The 21,636-nt window shown below is 34.6% G+C and overlaps 1 protein-coding gene across 4 annotated transcripts in view; it reads right to left on the reverse strand.

Moving 5' to 3' along the window:
• Positions 1-356: 356 nt before the first annotated feature.
• Cc2d2a (Coiled-coil and C2 domain containing 2A) overlaps positions 357-21,636 on the reverse strand; it is a 518,960-nt gene continuing 497,680 nt past the window's right edge. For 3 of the 4 annotated variants that reach the window (XM_090401676.1, XM_090401674.1, XM_090401675.1), the window contains exons 36-38: positions 17,745-17,905; positions 17,329-17,404; positions 9,222-10,400 (exon numbers count right to left, since the gene is read on the reverse strand). In XM_090401676.1, coding sequence (XP_090257802.1) covers positions 10,218-10,400; positions 17,329-17,404; positions 17,745-17,905 — 420 coding nt within the window. In that variant the 3' untranslated portion in view covers positions 9,222-10,217. Of the gene's footprint in view, positions 1,368-9,221; positions 10,401-17,328; positions 17,405-17,744; positions 17,906-21,636 lie in introns of those variants that run through there. The other variant, XM_090401677.1, reaches the window with a different exon arrangement.

Here is a 21,636-nt window from a genome sequence, read left to right on the forward strand (position 1 = left end):
ATAATAAAAAAAAAATACTGACAATATTTGGTTTGCTAAACTCCTAAGAGCTTAGCAAACCAAATGAAAAACACAGTACAGCTTGGTTACAGTCTGCCCTTAGAAGAACATTAGTACAGAGTTTGCTTCTTTTTTCCCTACTGGATCCATGAGTTCCAACCTGATTGAAGAAACTCCTCCTTCCTCAGAGCTGGACCCCAGGAAATCAGTAATAACCTCTCAAGGAAATTATTAACACATATTAAAACTTAATTTTATTCCTTTTATTAACTTTACACGTATTGCACAATTATTAAAATCTGAATGATGCAAATATCCATTTACATAACTTTTATATTTAGAAATGTATTTCTGTACATATAATCACTTTCTGGATGAATTTTGTATAATGAAGGTAACATAACGAAAAAAAAATTTATTACAGTTAAAACCAAAATTTACTTGATGTACAAGTAATGTAAGCATAGGTTTAGTTTTCTCCAAACTTGTGCTTAATCTTACAATTTATTATTGCACAGGTTTTATGGACAAAAACCTAAGTAATGTTTATTTTTTAAATAAAATCAAGTCATAAATATTATGTTTGGTGATTCCTGACCCTTGAATCCATGTTAGCAATCTGCAGTTAAGTGATAATTGCCATTTGGTAACCATATACTAAAATCCAACTTTAACATGTTCGCTGCCAACTACAAGTATACTCGTAGTTCGTATATGAGCTACACAAGTCAGCTACGAGTATATTCGTATGACGCTTACTGTACTGACCTTGAAGAAGTGAAAATGCTTGACTTGTGGAGCTAGCAGCAAAACTATGTATACTCATAGATGGTATGTGCTCTGCACAAGCTAACTACGAGTATACTCGTATGACGCTTACTGCAGGCAACGAGATTACGGTACTGACCGTGAAGAATTGAAATTGCTTGGTGTACGGGAACAGACTATGCCGAAGTAGCATGGCAGCGAACGTGTTAAAAGTCTACCTTTATTAATTTAGATTATACAGTACAAGAAACCAATGGTAAGTTTTACAATACTACTTTTTTTTGCCAATCATTTGTGATATTTAATGTTACATAATATGTTACTGCTCCAAAGGGCTAGCTTACTATTAGCCTTTCAGCAATAGTAAGATTTTTTTTTTAACTGAGGGCATACATTTCCTAAAATTCATTGTTGAGTATTGGCATGGCACAGTCTCTTGTATATCATGCACAATCAGTAAAAGCTGATCAGGATAACTGAAGACAACATTGTTGGTGAAAGGAATTTAATTAACTGTAATTTAAATTTCATCCACAATTAATAAAATTATTAGTTCTTCCTGATCCTGAAACTCTGTGTCAGCACAAAAGAAAGGTCAACTAGAAGAATTAAAGAAATGCCATGTCAACATAATTAGTGTTACTGAGATAAAGAAGGCTAAAACAAGTGAGATACTGAAACATACTATTTGATTTTTAAGAACATGGATTTAAAAAAACATTTACACAATAATCGTCTACTAGTTTCGCTAACTGTAACTGTCTAGCTTTGTCAAGACAAGAAAGGTTATGCTGGTATTTTCCATGAACAGGTCCACCATGTGCAGACCTGTTCATGGAAAAATTAGAAAATGACATCCTAACAAAAATAAATCCAAAACCATCAGTCTTGTGGAGATATGTTGATGATGTCTTTATTATCTGGAAAGACAAAGTGGATACCTTACATGAGTTCCTCCAAAAAATTAACTCCTTCCATCATAAAATTAAATTCACATTAGAATTGGAAAACAATCACCAATTACCCTTTCTAGATGTACTAGTTAAAAAACAAGATAACAGAAATATCAAACTTACAATACATCGTAAACCTACAGATACTGGACATTATCTCCATTATACATCCAATCAGCACTATACACAGAAACTGAGCATTATACATATGCTAAAAAACAGGACAAAAATATCATCACAGAGGAAAAAGACGTACTTGCTGAGCTTTCCCTTATATCAAAAACTCTATCACAAAATGGTTATCCTCAAAACATTATCAACAAAATTCTCTATAGAAACAACCTCCAGCAACAACCTCTAACGACTCAGTACATATCATCCATCGTTATACCCTATGCTGGCTCAATCATGAAGCCTTTTAACATCAGAGTTGTTTTTAAACCTACCACAACTATAAAACAGTTATTAAGATCCCTAAGGATAGTGCATCGCTTTCTACAAATATGCAGGCATTTATAGCATACCATGTACGTGTGGACTTATCTATATAGGCCAAACTTCAAGAAGCCTAGATATTCGAAAGAAGGAACATGTCAATCATAATAGAACAGAAATCTCAGGGTTAGCTCATTATTTCTCAACTTCTAACCATGCAATAGATTGGGATAACAGTTCCATGCCATATATTGAAGAGGATTATAGATGTAGAACCTTTAAAGAAGCTGCAGTAGTTCTAAGAACAGGAAATAACCTCAATAGAAACCAGGGAATAATATTAAAAGACATGTGGAAAAATCTGTTAAAATCATTAAGTTTAGCAGAACTAAATTACATGGAAAATTATAAAACGTGACTTAATAACAATAAGTCTTCACGATTTATGCGTGTGATGTCACGCGTTCTCTCCAATTTGTCTAATTGTTTTAAACTGTTACTACATTCTGTTGTTTTTTGCATTTAATACCAGCATAACCTTTCTTGTCTTGACCAAGCTAGACAGTTACAGCTAGCAAAACTAGTAGACAATTATGTATAAATGTTTTATTAAATCCATGATCTTAAAAATCAAATAGTATGTTTCAATCTTAATGAAAAGGACCACATAATAACTTTCAAGTGAGATACTGATAAATATAAAATGCTATATTTGGACAAAAGTGATCACAGAAAGGAAGGAGTAGCAATAATCAATACTAAACAGGCAGAGATAAACTTCTTGAATGGCAGATAATTTTTGGTCTAATGATTATAGGTTACCTTGATGAATCTGTGATTTCAGTCAGGATTTCTCCATGACTGCAGGTCGTAAAGAGTCCAGCTATTCCTGTCTTGGGCCTTTCTTCTCCATTTTCTTCCGACTTTCTTTTGGTATCTCTCGGATACCAGTTTATAACTCTGACTGTCCATCTGTTGTCTCTCATTCTGGCGAGATATCCTGCCCATCTTCTTTTGCTGTTGTAGATTGCTTTTATTATGTCCGTGAGTCCAGACTTCTTCCTGATTTCTGTGTATCTTACGTGGTCTATTTTGTTTATATTGCACATTCTTCTTTCTATTGCATGTTGAGTTGTTATTAAGCTTGTTCTTCTTTTAAAGTTGTGTTCCATGTTTCACTGCCATAAGTTAATGCTGGTAAGATGTGACTATTGAAAAGATGGGCTCTTATTTCTATATCTATGTTTTGGTTGGTAATTGTTGATTTTATTTTGTTGAAGGCTATCCAAGCAGCTCTTTTTCTCCTTGCTATTTCATTTGATATATCATTATTCATTTTTATGGACTGGCCGAGGTAGATGTATTCTTCAACTTTTTCAGTGTGATATTCTAGAGTGATTGTATGATCTTTACAGTATTTGTTTTTCATCCATTTTATTTTGTCCAGGTGTATTTCCAATCCAATTTTTTGGTAGTTTTGGCTTATGTTATTCAGCATTGATTCTAAGAGTATGGGTGAGTGAGATATTAATACCACATCATCGGCGAATAATAGGATATTTAACATTTCACCATCAATGTTTATTCCATCTTTCATGTCAATTTTTCGAATGATGCTGTCCGGAGTAGATGTGAAGAGATCAGGTGATAAGACATCACCCTGACGTACTCCTCTACTTAAGTTAATTTTAATCGGGTGATTGAAAAGGGTGATATTTGTTATGCCTTCTTTGTAGATATCTTTCGTGAGTTGGATGTATGCCTTTTCTACGCCTTGTTCTATTAAAGCTTGGAATACAGCGTTATGCTCAACAGTGTCAAATGCCTTTTTAAAATCTATAAAAAGAAGACAAAGTGGGATCTGGTATTCTCTGCATCTATCTGTTAGCTGAGTAATAGTTTGAATGTCATCTATTGCTGAAAAGCCTTTTTTGAAACCAGCCTGTTCTTTGCAGCTATTTTCGTTGATGGAGGTTTGTATTCGGTTTAGGATAACTCTGGTGAATATTTTATATGCATGTGCTAATAGACAGATGGGTCTGTAGTTACTGATGTCTTCTTTATTAACCTTTTTTATGCAGAATTATGGTCTTTGATGTTTTCCATTCAGTAGGTACTTTCCTTAATTGTATATATCGGTAAACCTTTCTGCTAAAGCTTTAAAGAGTATTTGTCCACCCATTTTTTAATTCATCAGATTTTATACCGTCAATTCCCGGTGATCAATCATTTTTCATATGGTGGATAGCCATTTTTACTTCTTCAGGTAGGACAGATGGTATTTCCAAATTTTCGTCTGGTACTGGAGCTGTGATTACTTGTTTAGATGAGTAAAGATTCTCATAAAACGATTTTTTCATTTCATCTTTATTTGTGTGTGTCTGTTTCCTTGATTGTCTATGAAGGCTGATGGTAGTGGTTGCTTTAGATTTATTTCTTTTTCTACTTTTTTTAGGCTACTGCAGAGCCTAGCTGCTTCTGCCAATTTTGTTGTTCTATATATGTTATAGTCGTCTTTGATATTCTCACCTCTGTTGTTTACAAATAATTTTATATTCTAGACAGTCTTTTCCTGTATCTTTCAGTATTCTTCTTTTCTTCAATAGTTCTATTGTTCTTGCTGATAGGTGTTCCCTGGTCTTAGGAGGAAGTTCATTAATTGATTGTTAAAGTTTGTTAATTCTTCATCAATGTCATTTTTTAATTTCCAGTCGGTTTCTTCCACATTTTTCTAAATTCTTCTCTGTTTTGATCGTTTTTTATGGTTGGACTGTGCTTGTATGCGTTCATTTTTTTTGTGTATTTTGAGGGTGGCTCTTATTGGATGGTGGTCTGAATGAATGTCGCGGTAGATTTTCCCAATGACTTCGACATTTTGATTATAGGTATGCTACAAAATAGGAAACTGGATAACAATCTTATTTGGTAATTTAGTTAACCTGTAGTTATTTTAGAGAAGTCTGGAGATTAATAACTGGACTTCTCTAAATTAACTTTGTAATTATCTGAAAGGACATTAGGTGTCAACTGCAATTTAAATTGTTTCTACAATTACTTAAGTGCTGTGTGCCTGTCACAGTTATCACTGTGCCCTGATGATGCTGGATAGAAAACCATTGAAATATTAAGTGAGTTTGATATAAATATTTTTTTGTGTTGGTTTATATTGTTGGATATTGTTCACTATTCGTAATAATGCCTAAGTCTTATTCATGTTTATGGTCTTCTAGAAATTTTTTTTAAAGAAAGAAATAGAGAAAACTTGCATGTTTTGTTAAAGAAGGCAGCAGCTGACATAATGAAAAGGGAAAAGCTTATTCTTGCTGGAGATCTAAACAGTACAGTAAGAAATAAATGCCAGGCAAACAGAAATGTTTTTCAGAAAATTTGAAGAAAAGAACAGGATTTCTGTTCAGGATACATCCTAGTCATTACTAGCATATGTTCCAATATAAAGATGTGCAAAAATTCATATGGAGAGAACATACAAGAAATAAGATAGTCAACTTTGTTATTGTTGGTAACATTATCATTCTGAGTCAGGATAGAAGAGTATATATGCAGCAGATTTGAAATAGAGAACATTTTTGAGCAGGATAAAAATAAATATCATACTGAAAATAAAAATAAATTTTTTTTTAAAAAAAAATCAAAGTTGAGTAGACTTTTGTATTATCACAGAAAAAATCATGCAGTTTGAAAACAAACACAAATCCTAGAAGTGGCAAAATCCTCAAGAAAATGCTGACTGATTCAGCATTCAGTGCAGTGCAACTGTCTGTCTACATGAGTAGAAAATTGCAAAAACCATGGTCAAATCAAGAAGGAACTTGAGACAGTTCTGAAAAAGAACAAATATGGAAAGATACTGCAGGTATCATCACTGAATATAGAGAAAACGTAAGAAAGCTGAGCTGTATGCAGAAGTCATAAGAAGACTTAGGTAAGAATATGAAAGCAATATCATGAAACCAGGAAAGTATATTACAAAGGAGAATCAGATGGTGGTGGCAGAAAAACTGAAGATATTCTGAATGTCTGGAATAATTTCTTTGAAAGACTGTTAAATAAAATAAGCTCTGAAAGAATAGTAGTGTACAATATTCAAGAGGAAGGCAATCAAGAATACATATTATTAATAGTTAAGGCAGAAAATACCAGGACTTTTGAATGCAGACAGGCTGATATTTGAGCAGAAAGGCTCAAATATGGATAGTTGAAGTTTTGCAGTTGTGACACTATATAATTCAGAAGGCATATCAGAAAGTTAAATGACAGATCATTAGAGGTACAGCTCTCATATTACCCTTCTATAAAAAAGGAAACTAAAACAATGTGATATCAGAATTGTGGGAGTGTTCCAGCTAAAATTTGTGGAAGACCACTTTGAGTATGATTATTATATGATTGTTGCCCTGTACATGCATCCCTTCTGGATATAGAGAAGAAATTTGAAGATAATCATTTCTTTCTTTCATTGTTCAACAGGGTCATACTTATGCACAGGTGAACGAAGCTCTAGCTGGGGGGCCCCCAAGCAATGAGATTTAAAATTGAAGAATTAAAGTATAAATAATTAAAACTGAACATCAAAAACTATGATTTTCTGTTGGTTTTCCTATATCACTATAATGTACACACTAGTGGCCAAAATTGCGGAAAATTGTGTTTCATGGCTCATAACACCACTTTTTTTGGTGTAATACCATAAAATTATACATTAATGGAAAGATAATTTAATCAAGAAGGTAATGCAATAAAGTTTGTTCAATTATCTGTATTCTATGAAAAGTTATAGCCAAATAACCAAAAAAAGAAGCACAACTTGCTTAGGTTGATATGAAGTAGCTTTCCTTCATTTGAATGTAGTAGCCAATGAGTATGACTGTTTAGAGAGCCAATCAGGTGTCATCTTGTTTTGGCAGAGCCAATAAGGTCACAGTAGGATTCAGCTATTGATGTCATGTATTGGAGCTGAGAAGAGGACATTTGTCAGTGTGTTATGTGATTGCTATTAAGTTGGTTGGGTTTTTTTTTTGTGTGTGTGTTCTTTCATTTAGTGAGATTGTAAAACGTAATAAAATTAAAGAAATGGCGCAGAGAGTTGACTGGTCACCCAGAAAGCGATGTAAAATAGTACTATTAAGTGAACAAGGCTACAGTTATGAAGAAATTAGAAGATAATTGGTGGAAACTTAACCAAAGGTGGCATTTCTAAATTTTTGAAAAGGTATAAGGAGACTCAGTCACTACAAAACCAGACTGGTAAAGGCAGGAAAAGGTGCACAACAGCAAGTTTTGATAGAAGAATTGAGAGATTGTGCCTACGTGACAGAAGAAAATCATCTCAGTGTATACAAGATGAAATGGCACAATACAATGTGAAGTTGAATGCAAGGACTGTTCGGTGCAGACTGCAGGAATTTGATCTAAATGCTAGAATTCCATGAAAAAAGCCATTTTTATCTCTCAAGCAAAGGTTGAAAAGATTAAAATGGGCTAAAACCCATGTTAACTGAACAGCGTTATTTGGAGTGATGAGACCAAAATCTTCCTGTTTGGTAGTGATGGCATAAAATACGTAAGGAGAATTATCGGAGAAGATTTGCATCCTGATTGCATTACACTTAACCGTGAAACACCCACTTAGTGTTATGATCTGGGGTTGTATGCCATCAAAAGGTGCGTGTGCAGAATTTGCATGATTAATGGGAATATAAATGCCCAAAAATACATAAATGAAATACTTGAGTCCAAACTGAAGCCTTCTGCACGAGATCTTTTCCAAAATAATGAAGAATTTATATTTCAACAGGATTCAGCTCCATATCATGTTGCTGCTGTGTGCAAAAAGTGGTTTCAAGATAATCATATTCCACTTCTGGAATGGCCTGGGAATAGCCCAGACCTTAACCCAATCGAAAATCTATGGAGCCGACTAAAGAAACTTGTTAGTCAGAAGCAACCCAGCAATAAAACCCAATTAATAGAAGCAATAATTCAATCTTGGTTTCACTCCATGCGAAGGTGTTGTAAGGCCGTAATTAACGCTAAAGGTTACCCAACTAAGTATTAAAAAACATTGCGAGAATTTTTGTATTCTCATTTTTTCTGTGTGTTTCACTTTTCTTCTTTATAACTGCTGTTCTAATAAAAATTCCTTCATAAAAGTTATTGCATTACATTCTTGATTAAATTATCTTTCCATTGATATATAATTTTATGGTATTACTCCAAAAAAAGTGGTGTTATGAGCCATAAAACCTCAGAAATACACTTTTTCCAAAAGGTTTCCACAATTTTGGCCACTAGTGTATATTTATGGCTCAGAAAAGGGGTGTTGTTGCTTCAAGTCAATATCTAAATACATCATATACTCTTAAAATACTCTTTAAAAAAAATGCAAATACTATTTATTTTCATATTTTTTGTGTCCATGACCTGTTTGCAGTCATGCCACAAACAGGTAATGTTCATTTTCTGTTCTTAAAAAATGATTTATGAAAAACTCTTTGCATCAGGATAAAATACTGAACACTATTTATTGAAAATGATGTAGTGAATAATTTGAATAATGATATTATTGAGACATTTGCAAAAGAGAAGTCTAGGAAAAAAACATTTGTAGTGTCGTTACTTATTACATCAAAAAAAAAAAAAGAACTTATGCCAAGTTTTTGCATATACTGATTGTTTTTATTTGTCTTTAATGGGGGTACAGGAGCAGTCTAGTGCCTTGCCTTGAAAAGTGTATGGCCCTGTTGTTCAATCTATTTTTTATGATCTTCATTCAAAACAAAGTTCTCTCTCTCTCATGTAAAGCTACCATTACCAGTGAAAGACTTGAAGTTTTAAATGCTTCATCATCCTTACAGATCTTACATCATTCAATTTTCATCTTTTAGACTGCTGAAAGAGTTGAATTTCTCTGACTCAAAGAAAATAATTTGAATGAATGCACTAACAGAAATGCTGACTAATGGAATTTAAAAGTTTTATAACCCTAAAATATGAGTATATAAAAGGAAAATCATAAATTTACAAATATCTAATGCATGCACACACACACACACACACACCTTTTTTGTATATTGATTCCTTGGCATTAATTTAATCAGATAAGACCTGAATGAAAACTTGCATGTAAGCAAAACATAGGATTCTACTTAATTAATCTAACAGTTTACTTTCTTGTGAGCAGCTCAACAAAAATTAATATATAAATTGCATATCACAGTAGACTCTGTCTGTGTGTGTGTTTATATATGTATATACATATATGTATATTCCTTAATTTTTTGCCAAATTATATATAAATTATCTATATAAATTAAGATGAAGTGGAATCTTTTCCCTACAATTATTTCCCTAACCTAACCTTTCTTAATATTATCCATCTAAGCTCAAAGGTTCGATTGAAATCTCTGTGTAGATTAACAGAAAAATAAAATTTCTAAACTTTCGTAGAACTTCTTAGTTTAGAAGACAGGTACCACTCAATGCCTGAGCTGAGCCAAGCTGTCATGTTCTTCCACTGACCAACCTCAAAGAAGGGATGGAGTGAAAGTTTCAAAACTTTCAAGGGATGGAGTGGTCTGCATGGTGGCAGATTTTATATAAATATCATTATGCATTATTTTAAATATGAAACACACAACTATTTATTCCATTCTTGATACTTCATTTTGTATTTTTTGTTACCTAACAAAACTTTTATTTCACATAAGCATATAGCAACAACTACAGGACTGCAAACTTATATTCCTTAACAGCTCTTCTGATTATTGGTTTGGGATAAAATTTTTCACAGGATTAGTTAGTTTAATCTTAAATTACATTTAAAATGCACGGTAGGATGTAAATGTAAAAATAGGATCCCGTTTCCTTTTTTACAATCAAATCCAAAATAATATCAGATAGTTAAAGGGATAAAACAAAATGGTTCATGACTGTCACCAAATCAGAAGCTCTATTTGAGTTTAAAAAAAAAATCTAAATAAACTTCTTAATTCAAAATTTCACTAGAACAATATTAAAACTGAATTACAGATAATCAGTAGTCTAGTGCTGAAGAGAAGCAACATATAACCACACAGCTAAAACATTGCATGGGTATGGATGAATATAAACTGCAAGAGCAAATTCAGAATTTCTGTTTTCTGTAAGGTGAATTCCAGTTGCAAATACTGCTTCAGTTATAGCACCAATATCAGTATAGGAAAGAGTTAGTGGAAATCCACTCATCTGGAACAAATAAACAAATATATATTGGAATTTTAAAGTAACTATATTACAAAATACTATCTCAAATTTTTTTTTTTTTTTAATGTGTGCATACTTTGCCACACTTTGAGTGGTTAGTTTATTAGATATACCTGATAGCAAGTAGCTCCCTCCTCCCCTATCCTCAGTTCTCAGAACTTTATGATTCATTGGCACATTGACTCCACAAAATAACTCAACAATGGAGTTCTACAAACTAAGCATCTCAACAGTTAATAAAATGCTATTTTATTATATTATATTCTAGGAATACAAGCTTTATGTTAATTTGTTAAGTGGTACGTAACTTAACGAGTTCTTTGAAATTGCTTATTGCTGGATGAGAAGCAGATATTTGGTTTCAGCATTGTTTTTAGTTCAGTTGGTCTTCTGGGTGAGCATCATTTGGGATCTCAAGCACATCTTAATTTGAACCATGTGTGAAAATGTTGATTCATAACAGTAGGTTGTGTTGAAACAAGGCAGCATATGTCAAGCATGTTGATGCATGTCTAGTATGCATCAACATGTCAAGCATGTTGATGCATACTAGACAGCATTCTTCCATATTTTAATGGGGTCTTTCTTACTGTCAAATAGATATTTCAAAATATTGTCTGATGGAGAGCTCAATTAGCTCCATTTGTAAATTTTCAGGTGCATTAGAGATTCACAACAGTAGGTTATTCACAACGATGTGGTTTGAAAGCCAGTTTTAGTGGGAAATCACGTTTCTCAAAATTTTTAAAAACCTGTCATGGTATTCTTTGATCAGTGAGTCTCAAGACACTGCTGTATTTATTCACTAATATCACAGTTTTTTAAGATTTTATTAGTGCACTATTCAACTATGTTTGCCATTTCAGGAAAAATTTTGGCTGAAATTACAGGTTCGGAAAGAAGAGTTTTGAAAAAAAAAAAAAAAAACTTCTTCCTAAATGCTTGAATATTCTGCCACATTTCATATATAATAATTTAGTTTTTCCTTCAAGAAAAATATTTAGCTGGTTTTGTTTTGACATTATCATATAAAAATGCAGCATTTCTCTTTAGAAAATTGACAATGTTTATTTTGTTACATTTAAAAATTTGTAATTTCTTCTTGTAGTGCTCAAACTTTTTTTATAACTTTTCCCTGTGAAAACTAGCATACTTTAGAGTGATAAGGTAGATCCACATGCTTCTTCATCAGTTTGAAGCAAATTGCTAAATTGGCAATATCTTGAAGCATTTGCTTGAATACAGTTAAATATTGATAACCTTCCTTATTGTGTCTTTTTAAAAGAACAGATTTGGTGGAAAGATTATGGCAATGTAATATGCAATTATTATTATTGCACAGGCAGCTTCATGGAGCCTTAAGACTCATTTTGGGAGACCCACACTATCAACACAATACTATCATGCATCTCCTTGAAGCCATTAACAGAAAAAGCAGCACCCACAACTGACTCAGGCAACTCATTCCATTCATTAACCACTCTCCAAGAGAACAATCTAGTCCTAGTGTTCTTGCTAACCACATCCTTACCCAACTTCCAGGTATGACATCTTGTGCTTCCCCCCCCCACTAGCCAAGTGCTACATCTCCCCTGCATCAATCCTATAAAATCCTTTAAATAACTTAAATGTTTTTATATCCACCCCCCCCTTTTTTTTTTGCCTATCAACCAACTTTTTCAATCCACAACCCCTCTATCCTCATAGGAAGCATTCCACAGCACACTCACCATCTTAGTTACTCACTTCTGGATCCTCTCCACCACTTCCTCATCCCCAAGGAACTCAGATGACCATACCTGAGCACAGTAATCCAGTTGTGGTTGTATCAAGGCTTTATAAAGAGGAATGAAACTCCCTTATCTCTGCTTGTTAGTATGTTCAGTAACCAAGTAGTCCTGTGAGCTACCTTGGCTACTTCATCAATATGCCCTCTCAACTTTAACTACTCTATCTATTACTACCCCCAAAGATCAGCTTGTAATCTTTGTATCCCAAAATGCATAATTTTACACTTTTCCACATTAAATTGGCATCTATTATATTTTGCACATACTGTCAACCTATTTAAATCATCCTGCAATCTCTCTACATCACCCTGCCCAACTTTGCATCATCAGAAAACAATTGAATATCTCCCTTCAAATTATTTATTTATACATTAAACAATAGAGTCCTCTACCACACAACTAGTCATCTACCTTGTCCTGGATTCTGCTCTTTCATATACTACTTTTCAGTATCTGTCTAGTAGCCATCCTTTTATCCATATCACAGATTTCATCATCAGTTGCAAAATCCAGCAGTATTATCATGTAGCCATTCCCTTTATCCAACTCAGCTGTCTCTTTATAATAAAAAGTTTATTAGATTACTAAGGCATGACCAGTCCTTCACAAAGCCATGCCCCCCCCCCCTGAATTCTTTTTATGACCACATTTCCCAGTACTTTTACCATTGTTCCTGTAATGCTGATTGGTCTCTAAGATCTTTAACTAGATCCTTCTTTATGCAAAAGAATTATTTTGCTCTCCTCCTACTCTCTTGGGACTTTGCTTGAGGTGAGACTTAAACAGCCTAGTCAAAGGCATCGCCAGTTCCCCTGCACATTCTTTTAAAATGTGAGCTGATATCTCATCCAATCACACAGCCATACTTGCATTCAGATTCTGAAATATCCCAAGTACCTCCAATTCATCAACCTCTGTCCCTGTCACAATATCTTCATTTGAATGATATACCCTTGCAAAATGGTCACTCTGTAGCTCAACAATTTTGCCTACCTCTCTGTTACCTCTCTCTACCATACACCCATTAAAGTTATCCTTCCAATGAAATCACATTATTGGAATTTTGTATTTCATTTTGTAGCAATGCAACAAATTCTTCATGTTTTCCTCTCATAGAAGTGACACTTGTGCATACACATACTAAATTACACAAATTAAGCTTTGCTTCCCAACATCTATCTCTAAAAATATTAAGAATGTCAATTCCAAGTGTTCTCCCCATGAGAGTAGCCAAAGTTAGTAGCTCCTCATAACATTGAAAATCTACAATTATAGTGGGAATATAAAATAAAACTTGTGCTGAGTCAGTAATATCAGTGGACTCATTTGGGACATTCAAAAAATAAGTATCTTCATTTTGACAAATTTTTCTAAGTTGTTCAGTAATATTCATGTTGTCATTCAGTAATAGTTCTTTGTGAAAGAGAAAGTTGTTTGTATTTATTAACTTTATCTGAATTCAGACTAGCTACAACTTCATCTGACTTGTATCCTGTGAAAATGCAGCCATCTTCATTCTGACTTTTACAAACCACTTGAATCACTCTTACTACTAGACCATACTTTACTACTTTCAGTTGCAGAAATTTTTTTGCTATGTATACCAGAAATTAGATATCTGCCTTAGGGATCATCAAGAAGTATAGAGTTTAGCCTTCTTTTTGTGATGTGCTTTATAGACTACTTAAAAAGCTTTTAACTGATCATAATGTGATTGTGGAAGGTAATGAAAGTAATGGGCTTTCTGACATTAAGCTAATAACTGACTTGTACAGTTTTGATTATATAGAGAAAGCAAACTTCGTTTTGGAATAGCAAAAATAATTTTTGATGCCAAACCTTCAGTTTTAAACATTCCACCATCAGAATTGAAAGCTCTTGCCTCCTTAAAACATAATAAAAACATCATCATCATCACCGACAAAGGAAATACTACAGTGGTTCTTGATACTGTTTCATATGACCAGAAAATGAATCTACTACTCCGAGACCGAAATACTTATGCAAAACTGGACTATGATCCCACAAAAAGACAGCTGAAGCAACGTCGTTAGATGAAGAAAATTCAAAAAAACTCAAAACATACCATGCTAGACCTCCGAGAATATACGGTTTACTCAAGCTTCACAAAAACAACGTCCCACTCAGACCTGTCGTTGATTCAATAACCCGACTTGCAAGTTATCAAAATTTTTATCAAACCTTTTCCGTTTCCACATAGGCCAGTCAACCTCTTCAATAAAAAACTCCACAGATTTTCACACCAAAATAAAAGACATCAAACTGCTGACAACAGACATGCTAATTAGCTTTGACATCGTCTCTCTCTTCACCAATATCCCCCATAAAGAAACTGTATACCTATTAAATCAAAAATTTCCGTCGGACATTGTTGAACTGTTCAAATTTGTTATCACTTCTGGTTACTTCACATGGAAAGGAAAAATCTACAAGCAAGAGGAGGGAACAGCAATGTGGTCTCCCTTGTCACCCAACTTGGCAGATCTGTTTATAGAACATCTAGAAGAAAAAATCCTCGCATTCAAACCAAAACTCTGACTTTGATATGTCGATGATATCTTTGCAGTCTGGAGTCATTCCAAACAAGAGCTACTGCAGTTTTTAGAAAAAATCAACCTTCTTCATCCTCGCATCAGATTTACATTAGAAAGAGAATCCCACAAGGCATCCCCTTTCTGGATTTACACATCCAAAGAAAAGAAGATGGTTCCATTTCCACCTCAGTCTATCGCAAACCGACATTTTCAGGCCACTACATTCACAATACTTCAGCTCATTATCCCTCTCAAAAATTTGGCATCATTATATCATTGGTAACCAGAGCACACAGATTATGCTCCTCCGAGGATTCTCTAAAACAAGAATTGGAAATAATCAAAAACACAGCCACTCTAAATGGTTACAATCTCAAAACAACTCAAAAAATCATCAGCAATTTCTCCGCACTTCAACCTAGACAAGAACAACCCCACAAGATTCCCATACCATATATCAAAGGCATCTCTAAACGGCTCTCGAAAATTATGAAGAAATACAATCTTGCTGCCACCTACAAACTCTTCAACCAGATCCAAAACTTGTTACCCTCGCCTAAAGACAAACTTTCACCTATGTTACTACCTGGTGTATACGAGGTTCCATGCTCCTGTAAACTCTCCTATTTTGGACGGACAGGCAGATCAGTTTTTAAACGCATTTCGGAACATCAGGACCATATCTGCCTCATCAAACTGCATAAATTAGGCCTCGCTCAACACGGAGTGGAAAACCCAAACCACAAGATTCATTGGAAAAAGACAAAACTTCTACACAGATCTTCATATAAATATGAACGTTTATATAAAGGAAGTGCTGAAGTCCTACTCCACAGACCAAATCTAAATTGCAATGATGTTCTTGCCATCCCTAAAGTATGGGAAATTGTCATACAAAATTGTGTAAAATAATAACTTAACTGTAATTAATTTAATTTAAGTACGGGCCGCAATGCGCCACTGCACGCAATTCCTTTGTACGTACGTGCTCTTTCTTTTGTCATTCCTAGTATTGCCTTACTGTACTGATGATGTCCTATGATACCTAGGACGAAATATTTATGCAATAAAAAACCTACTACTGTGGTTAACATGTGTTAAACTTAGTAACTTGTACAGTGATCAAGAGGCCACTGTAAGAACATATGTAGAATTAAGTGATTTGAGTAGGCAAGGATGCCTACTTTCTTCTCATTGTTCACCATCTATGCTTAGGAGACAACATACATGTAGCATCGACTGAGCTGAAGAGATATTAGGTGGCAGATAGGTCGCAACTTGAGATATGCTGATGACACAGTAATTCTCTGTGTGACAAGGAAGATTAAACAGAATCCTTGGCAGGATTAATAAATTCAGTGAGAGCAGGAAACCTAAATTCAACCCTAGTAAATGAAAATTATGATTCTTGAAAGATGTATAGACAGAGACAGGCCTACCTTTAATGTAGAAATAACTAAGGAGCCAGTAAATCACAGTATCTAGGATCCATCATCAATCTTGTAGAATCGTGGTTCAAATGACATCAAAATAAGATTAGAATAATCAGAGACTTAAACTTTGAAACGGTAAATCCATTACTAAGCAAAAAAACTGAGCATTCTGGATCAGGCTGTTTTTTCAGTGACAACTTAGAGATGTAAAGCTGGGAACCTAAAGCAATCTGATAGGAAAAGATAGCTGTTTTTGAGATGTGATAAAGGATAACGCTGAGTCTCACATATCAAAAGGCAGACAAACAGACTGGACCTACAGAGGATCCATATACTAGCCTTCGGAGTTCCTTAATTGTAATGACAAAAGAAAGCTGAAATTCTTTGGGGCTGTCCAAACTGTAACAGAGGGTAGAGTACCCGTGAAAATAGTAGACCCTCAATGTGATGGATGAAGTAACTTCAGAGAATTTAAAGCTTCCAAAATTAAATAAATAAAATAAAGCACAGCCACCTGGTGAGAATTCATGTGGATGATCATATGATGCCTAATGAAATTATGGATGTGGAAGTACATAGTTAGTATGAAATAAGAGAAAAGGTTTTCATATGCTTTTCATTGGATCTGATAACAAGAGCCTGAAGTGTTTTGGGCTTTATAACAGGAATCTTAAACTCGAGTCCAGCTGGGTGTGAAACCTGTTAATTTTTCTTTCTTGTTGTTAAATACTATACTTCTCAAAATTTATAAAAATTTGAAGATTTCAAATCTACTGCTTGTGCTAATGATTTTCGTTGTTTTTAACTGTTGAACATTTGGATATATATATAAGTACAGAAAATAGTGTATTCAGTTGTACCACCAAATAAGAATTTTGTGATCTCTAAACATCTATGGAAATATGTCATTTTGTAAGAGTAAAAATTTACCCTTATATAACAGATTACAGTGAAACATTACAGTGACTATGTTACCTCACTCACAAGCCACACTTTGAGAAAATAATTATGCATGTATTCCATTGACATCTACAAAAAATGAATGCAGGGATAATAAATCAGAATTTATTATCCCTGCTTCTTTCATATCAAACATATGTATAATTATAATGGTTTGTTACTTCAAACTCACCTTATAAGAATTTAAAATCTGCTCAAGCTCCCTTAATGAGTCAGCACTGGCTGTTCTACCCATTGTTTTCTCTAATCTAAAATAAACAGTACAGAAAAATTAATTACAAAGAATTAAGCATTTCTTCAGAAGTTTAATATTGTGAGTTGATATAAGTGATCATTCATAAAGAATGACTCTGAAAACCTGCTATCTAAGAACTGTTTTGTAACTTCTTTAACATTTACTGACTTAACCTGCACTGTAGAAATGAAATGCCTTAAGATGGCCATAAGCTGCATATTCTACTTTATATAATGTTTTGTACTGCATGTATCTTTCGATTTAGTGTAAGCAGTTAGATATGACAATAAGAAAACTGTTCTAAATAATTTATAGTCACTGTTACTTTCAAATGGAAGATATAATCAAATTACTTAGGAAGTATTTTCCGAAGCGCCTCTATGCAATACCGATTCCAGGATGTCCTCAAGCGTCTCCGCCATCTCATGATGCTTTCTTTTAGTGCTTCTTCAATTTCATCTTGCAAATGCTGAACCAAACTGGGATCAACAGCAGAGTAAACAAGTGAAGATGGCTAGAAGAAAAATAAAATTAGCAACTGCAGTATATAGCTTAAGAGTGGCATATCAGATTGTTTTACAGAATCTTGATTATGAAATTAATATATCTTACTGGCATCACTGAGTTTCACCATAATGAGACAGCATGTTAAATGAGAAGAAAGAAATGAGCAATTCCAAAACCACTACAGATATTAATTGGCCTTTCCACATAACGTGTAAAGTTTATTATTTATTAATAGCTATTGCCGATTGTTGATATTTTACTTCTATATGCGAGTCCATGTGACTAAATTACAGATGTTTTTTTAACAGTTCAAGCACATTTATTGTATTTTAAGCATAAAATGCTGATTAAATGTTAACATAACGTGTTCACTTTGCAAGAGATTCTAACCTGATCTGTGTGGCAAACAAAATTATTATTATTATTATGGGCAACTCCGGGGAGTCCTTAAACTCATCTAGGGAGGCCCCAAATCATGTTCATCACAACTATTCGACATTCATACAGTATCTATCATACCTTGCCTTAGACTCATTCACTGTCACAGCATCCACCACAGACTCTGGCAGCCCATTCCACTCATTCACCACTCTAAAAGTAAAGAACCCAGCTCTAACACCCTTACTAACCACACTTTTTCCCAGTTTCCATGGATGTCCCCTAGTCCTCCCACAACCAGCCCTGTTCTCAGAAATATCTTCTGAATTAATTTTATAGAAACCTTTCAGTAATTTGAATGTCTCAATCATATCTCCTCTCCTCTGCCTATCAACCAATTTTTGCAACCCACAAATCCTCAACCTGGTCTCATAAGGTTCATTCCACAGACCTGCTATCATCTTGGTCACTCGCCTCTGGATCCTCTCAACCTCCTCCCCATCAAGAAGAAACCTAGGTGTCCAAATCTGGGCACAGTAGTTGAGATGGGGTCTTATCAAGGCTCGATACAGAGGAACAATAACCTGCTTGTCAACGTATTCTTCAGCAACCAAGTGATTTGATAAGCTGATTTGGCCACTTTTGCAATGTGTCCCCCTAAACTTCAACTCCTTATCCACCAACACTCCTAAATCTCGTACCTCATCAATTTCCTAGAGTACAGTTCCACCAATGTAGTAAACTGCAGCTAATCTTTTTACCCCAAAATGTATAACCTTACATTTTGCCACATTAAATTGACATCCATTCTCCTTAACCCAGACCTCCAATCTATCCAAATCATCCTGCAAAATTTTGACATCATCTGCATTCACTATTGCCCTACCCAACTTTGCATCATCTGCAAACAAATGAAGCAAACGAATTTTTTAAAGATATAGGAAAGGATCTTTAAAAAATTAAACAGCAGTGCTCCAAGAACAGATCCTTATGGCACACCACTAGTCACAGGCCGTCTTGTGGACTCTACTCCTGAATAAACCACTCTCTGTCAACCACCCTCCTATCCATCTCACCAACCCTATATCCATCCCCATATGCTGCAATTTACTGATTAGAATTCCATGTGGTATCCTGTCAAAGGCTTTAGCAAGGTCCAGTAGAATCACTGTAAACCCATTATCCTTATCCAGTTCAGCCGTCAAAATGATTCATAAATCATGAGTTCTGTGCAGTAGAGTACTCTTTCTTGGTGAGTTCATGGAAGTGTGATATAATAGCAAGATGTTGCAAATTCTAACTAGAAGTGATAGTCCAAGGAAACCAAGAAAAATGTTAGAGAAAAATATCATCTTTGCAATAATGTAAAAGATCTGGTATGGATACTTAGATATTATCATGTGTTTTTGCTTAACAAAGAGGAAAAAGATGTGTCTGGGATAATAATAAGCTTTTTATTTAGTTAATATTAACTGATATTTTGCCTTGGTCACCATGACATTTTCATACATTTGTATATTTATGCAGGCATCACAGCTGGAAGTCAAATACAGATTGATTTTAAAAGGGTGTTTCTCAGTAGTCCTCATTGGTATCTTGTATGGACATGCTGAGGTTGAGATTGTTTCTCTGACACTCATGATTGGATTTAATTATCTCAATAGAGGATGCTATTGCAAAGGAGGTGTTAAATCTTTTTCCAATTGTTGAACGTGACTATGCAGCAATCACTTGGATGGTCAGTCAAACCAGGACTTCTGTGAGAAATGGACATATGCAGAACTATAAGGTTGGTGATTATGATAAACTTAGGAAATGGCTTGGAGCTATATCATGGAATGAGGAATTGGGTGGGAAGGAGATCAATACTGCTTGGTCCCTACTCAAGAACTATCTAGTACAGGCAATGTCTGAATGAATTCTGGAGGTTGGGAGATTAAATAAGGTAGGTGTGAAATGGGTGACTAAATAGGTAATCTAGAAGAAGAAGGAATTGTGGATGTGACAGAAGATGAGTGGTGCAGTAATGAGTTGTATGAGGAATGCAAAGAAGAAGCAAAAATGGTGACTTGCTCAGTAAGGGCAGTAAAAGTGTAGTATGAGGCAGTAGTTAACTAATGAGGCCAAAGAAATTCTAGGAAGTGTTTTCAATACAAGGTCAGTAGAAGAAAGAATGATTTTGGAAGGATGTAATGGACATGAGCAATTCATTAAGGTATTCCATCCTTCTGAATGAACAAAATACAGAACTTGAGAGCAGTATGAAGGGAGAAGGAGCCATTGATGGTTAGTAGGAGGTATATGAGGAATTGAGTAAACTTGATGTCGGTAAACTGTATGGGCTTGATGGTATATTGTCACGTGTCTTGAGGGAATGCTCCAGGGAGTTAACAACAGCTTTAACTTATCTCTTTCATGTAGGTCTTAGATTGGGCCATGTTTCAAAAGAATTGGAAAGAGGGCAAAATTATTCTGCTCAAACCTATGTGGCAAATAAAATGATTCATAAATCACGAGTTCTGTGCAGTAGAGTAGAGTAACCTTCCTCGGTGAGTCCGTGGATGTGTGACATAATAACAAGAAGTTGCAAATTCTAATTAGAAGTGAAAACAGTACAAGGAAACCAGGCAAGCTAATCTGCTTGCCTGGAGTTGTAGTCAGGGTATTAGAGAGGTTAGTGAAGGCCAGAATGTTATGATTTCCATTGTATAAGGCTGTGATTTGGTCACATAGGGATTAGTATGCACATATTTGGTCACCTGGTTTTCAAAAGGTTGAAGAGATGTAAAGGATTCAGAGACAATTGACTAAGGTGATTTCTGGTCTCTGGAATGTTGAACACAAGGACAGATGAGGGAATGCAAATTTACATCTAGTGGAAAGGAGAAGAGGGAGACATAAGTTGGTAAGGGTAATTACCAGATTAATGTCTCAGATTTTTCATAGAATAGGTGAAGACAAGGGAATAAGAGTCCATCCCTGGAAGCTGCATACAGAGGGGGGGGGTGAAAAATAGTAGGTGATTGGATCATTGCCTGAAAGTGTGCTGAATACAGACAGTGAATGAGTTTGTCATGATATGATGAGTTGTGTGTGAGTAGCAATTCCTGCAATGAATCTTTTGACTTCATTGAAGTCATGCAGAAAATGAAGCTTTAGCCATCCAATAACCAAAGAGGTCAGAGTGATTATCGGAACTGAGAGTGATAAAGACAAGTATTAAATGCAATAAGAAAATTTTGAGCTAGAATAAATTGAAAGATGGTATTCTAGGTTTGGCATTTTCTAACATGAGAAGACATGTATAATGCCCTTCTAATGGAAAGAACTATGTAGAATGTAGTTGTTTTTCACTTGGTT

This window comes from Typopeltis vanoorti, chromosome 12 (genome assembly GCF_054136105.1).
Source record: "Typopeltis vanoorti isolate ZY-2024b chromosome 12, IOZ_Tvanoo_1.0, whole genome shotgun sequence".
In the NCBI taxonomy this organism is placed as follows: domain Eukaryota; kingdom Metazoa; phylum Arthropoda; class Arachnida; order Uropygi; family Thelyphonidae; genus Typopeltis; species Typopeltis vanoorti.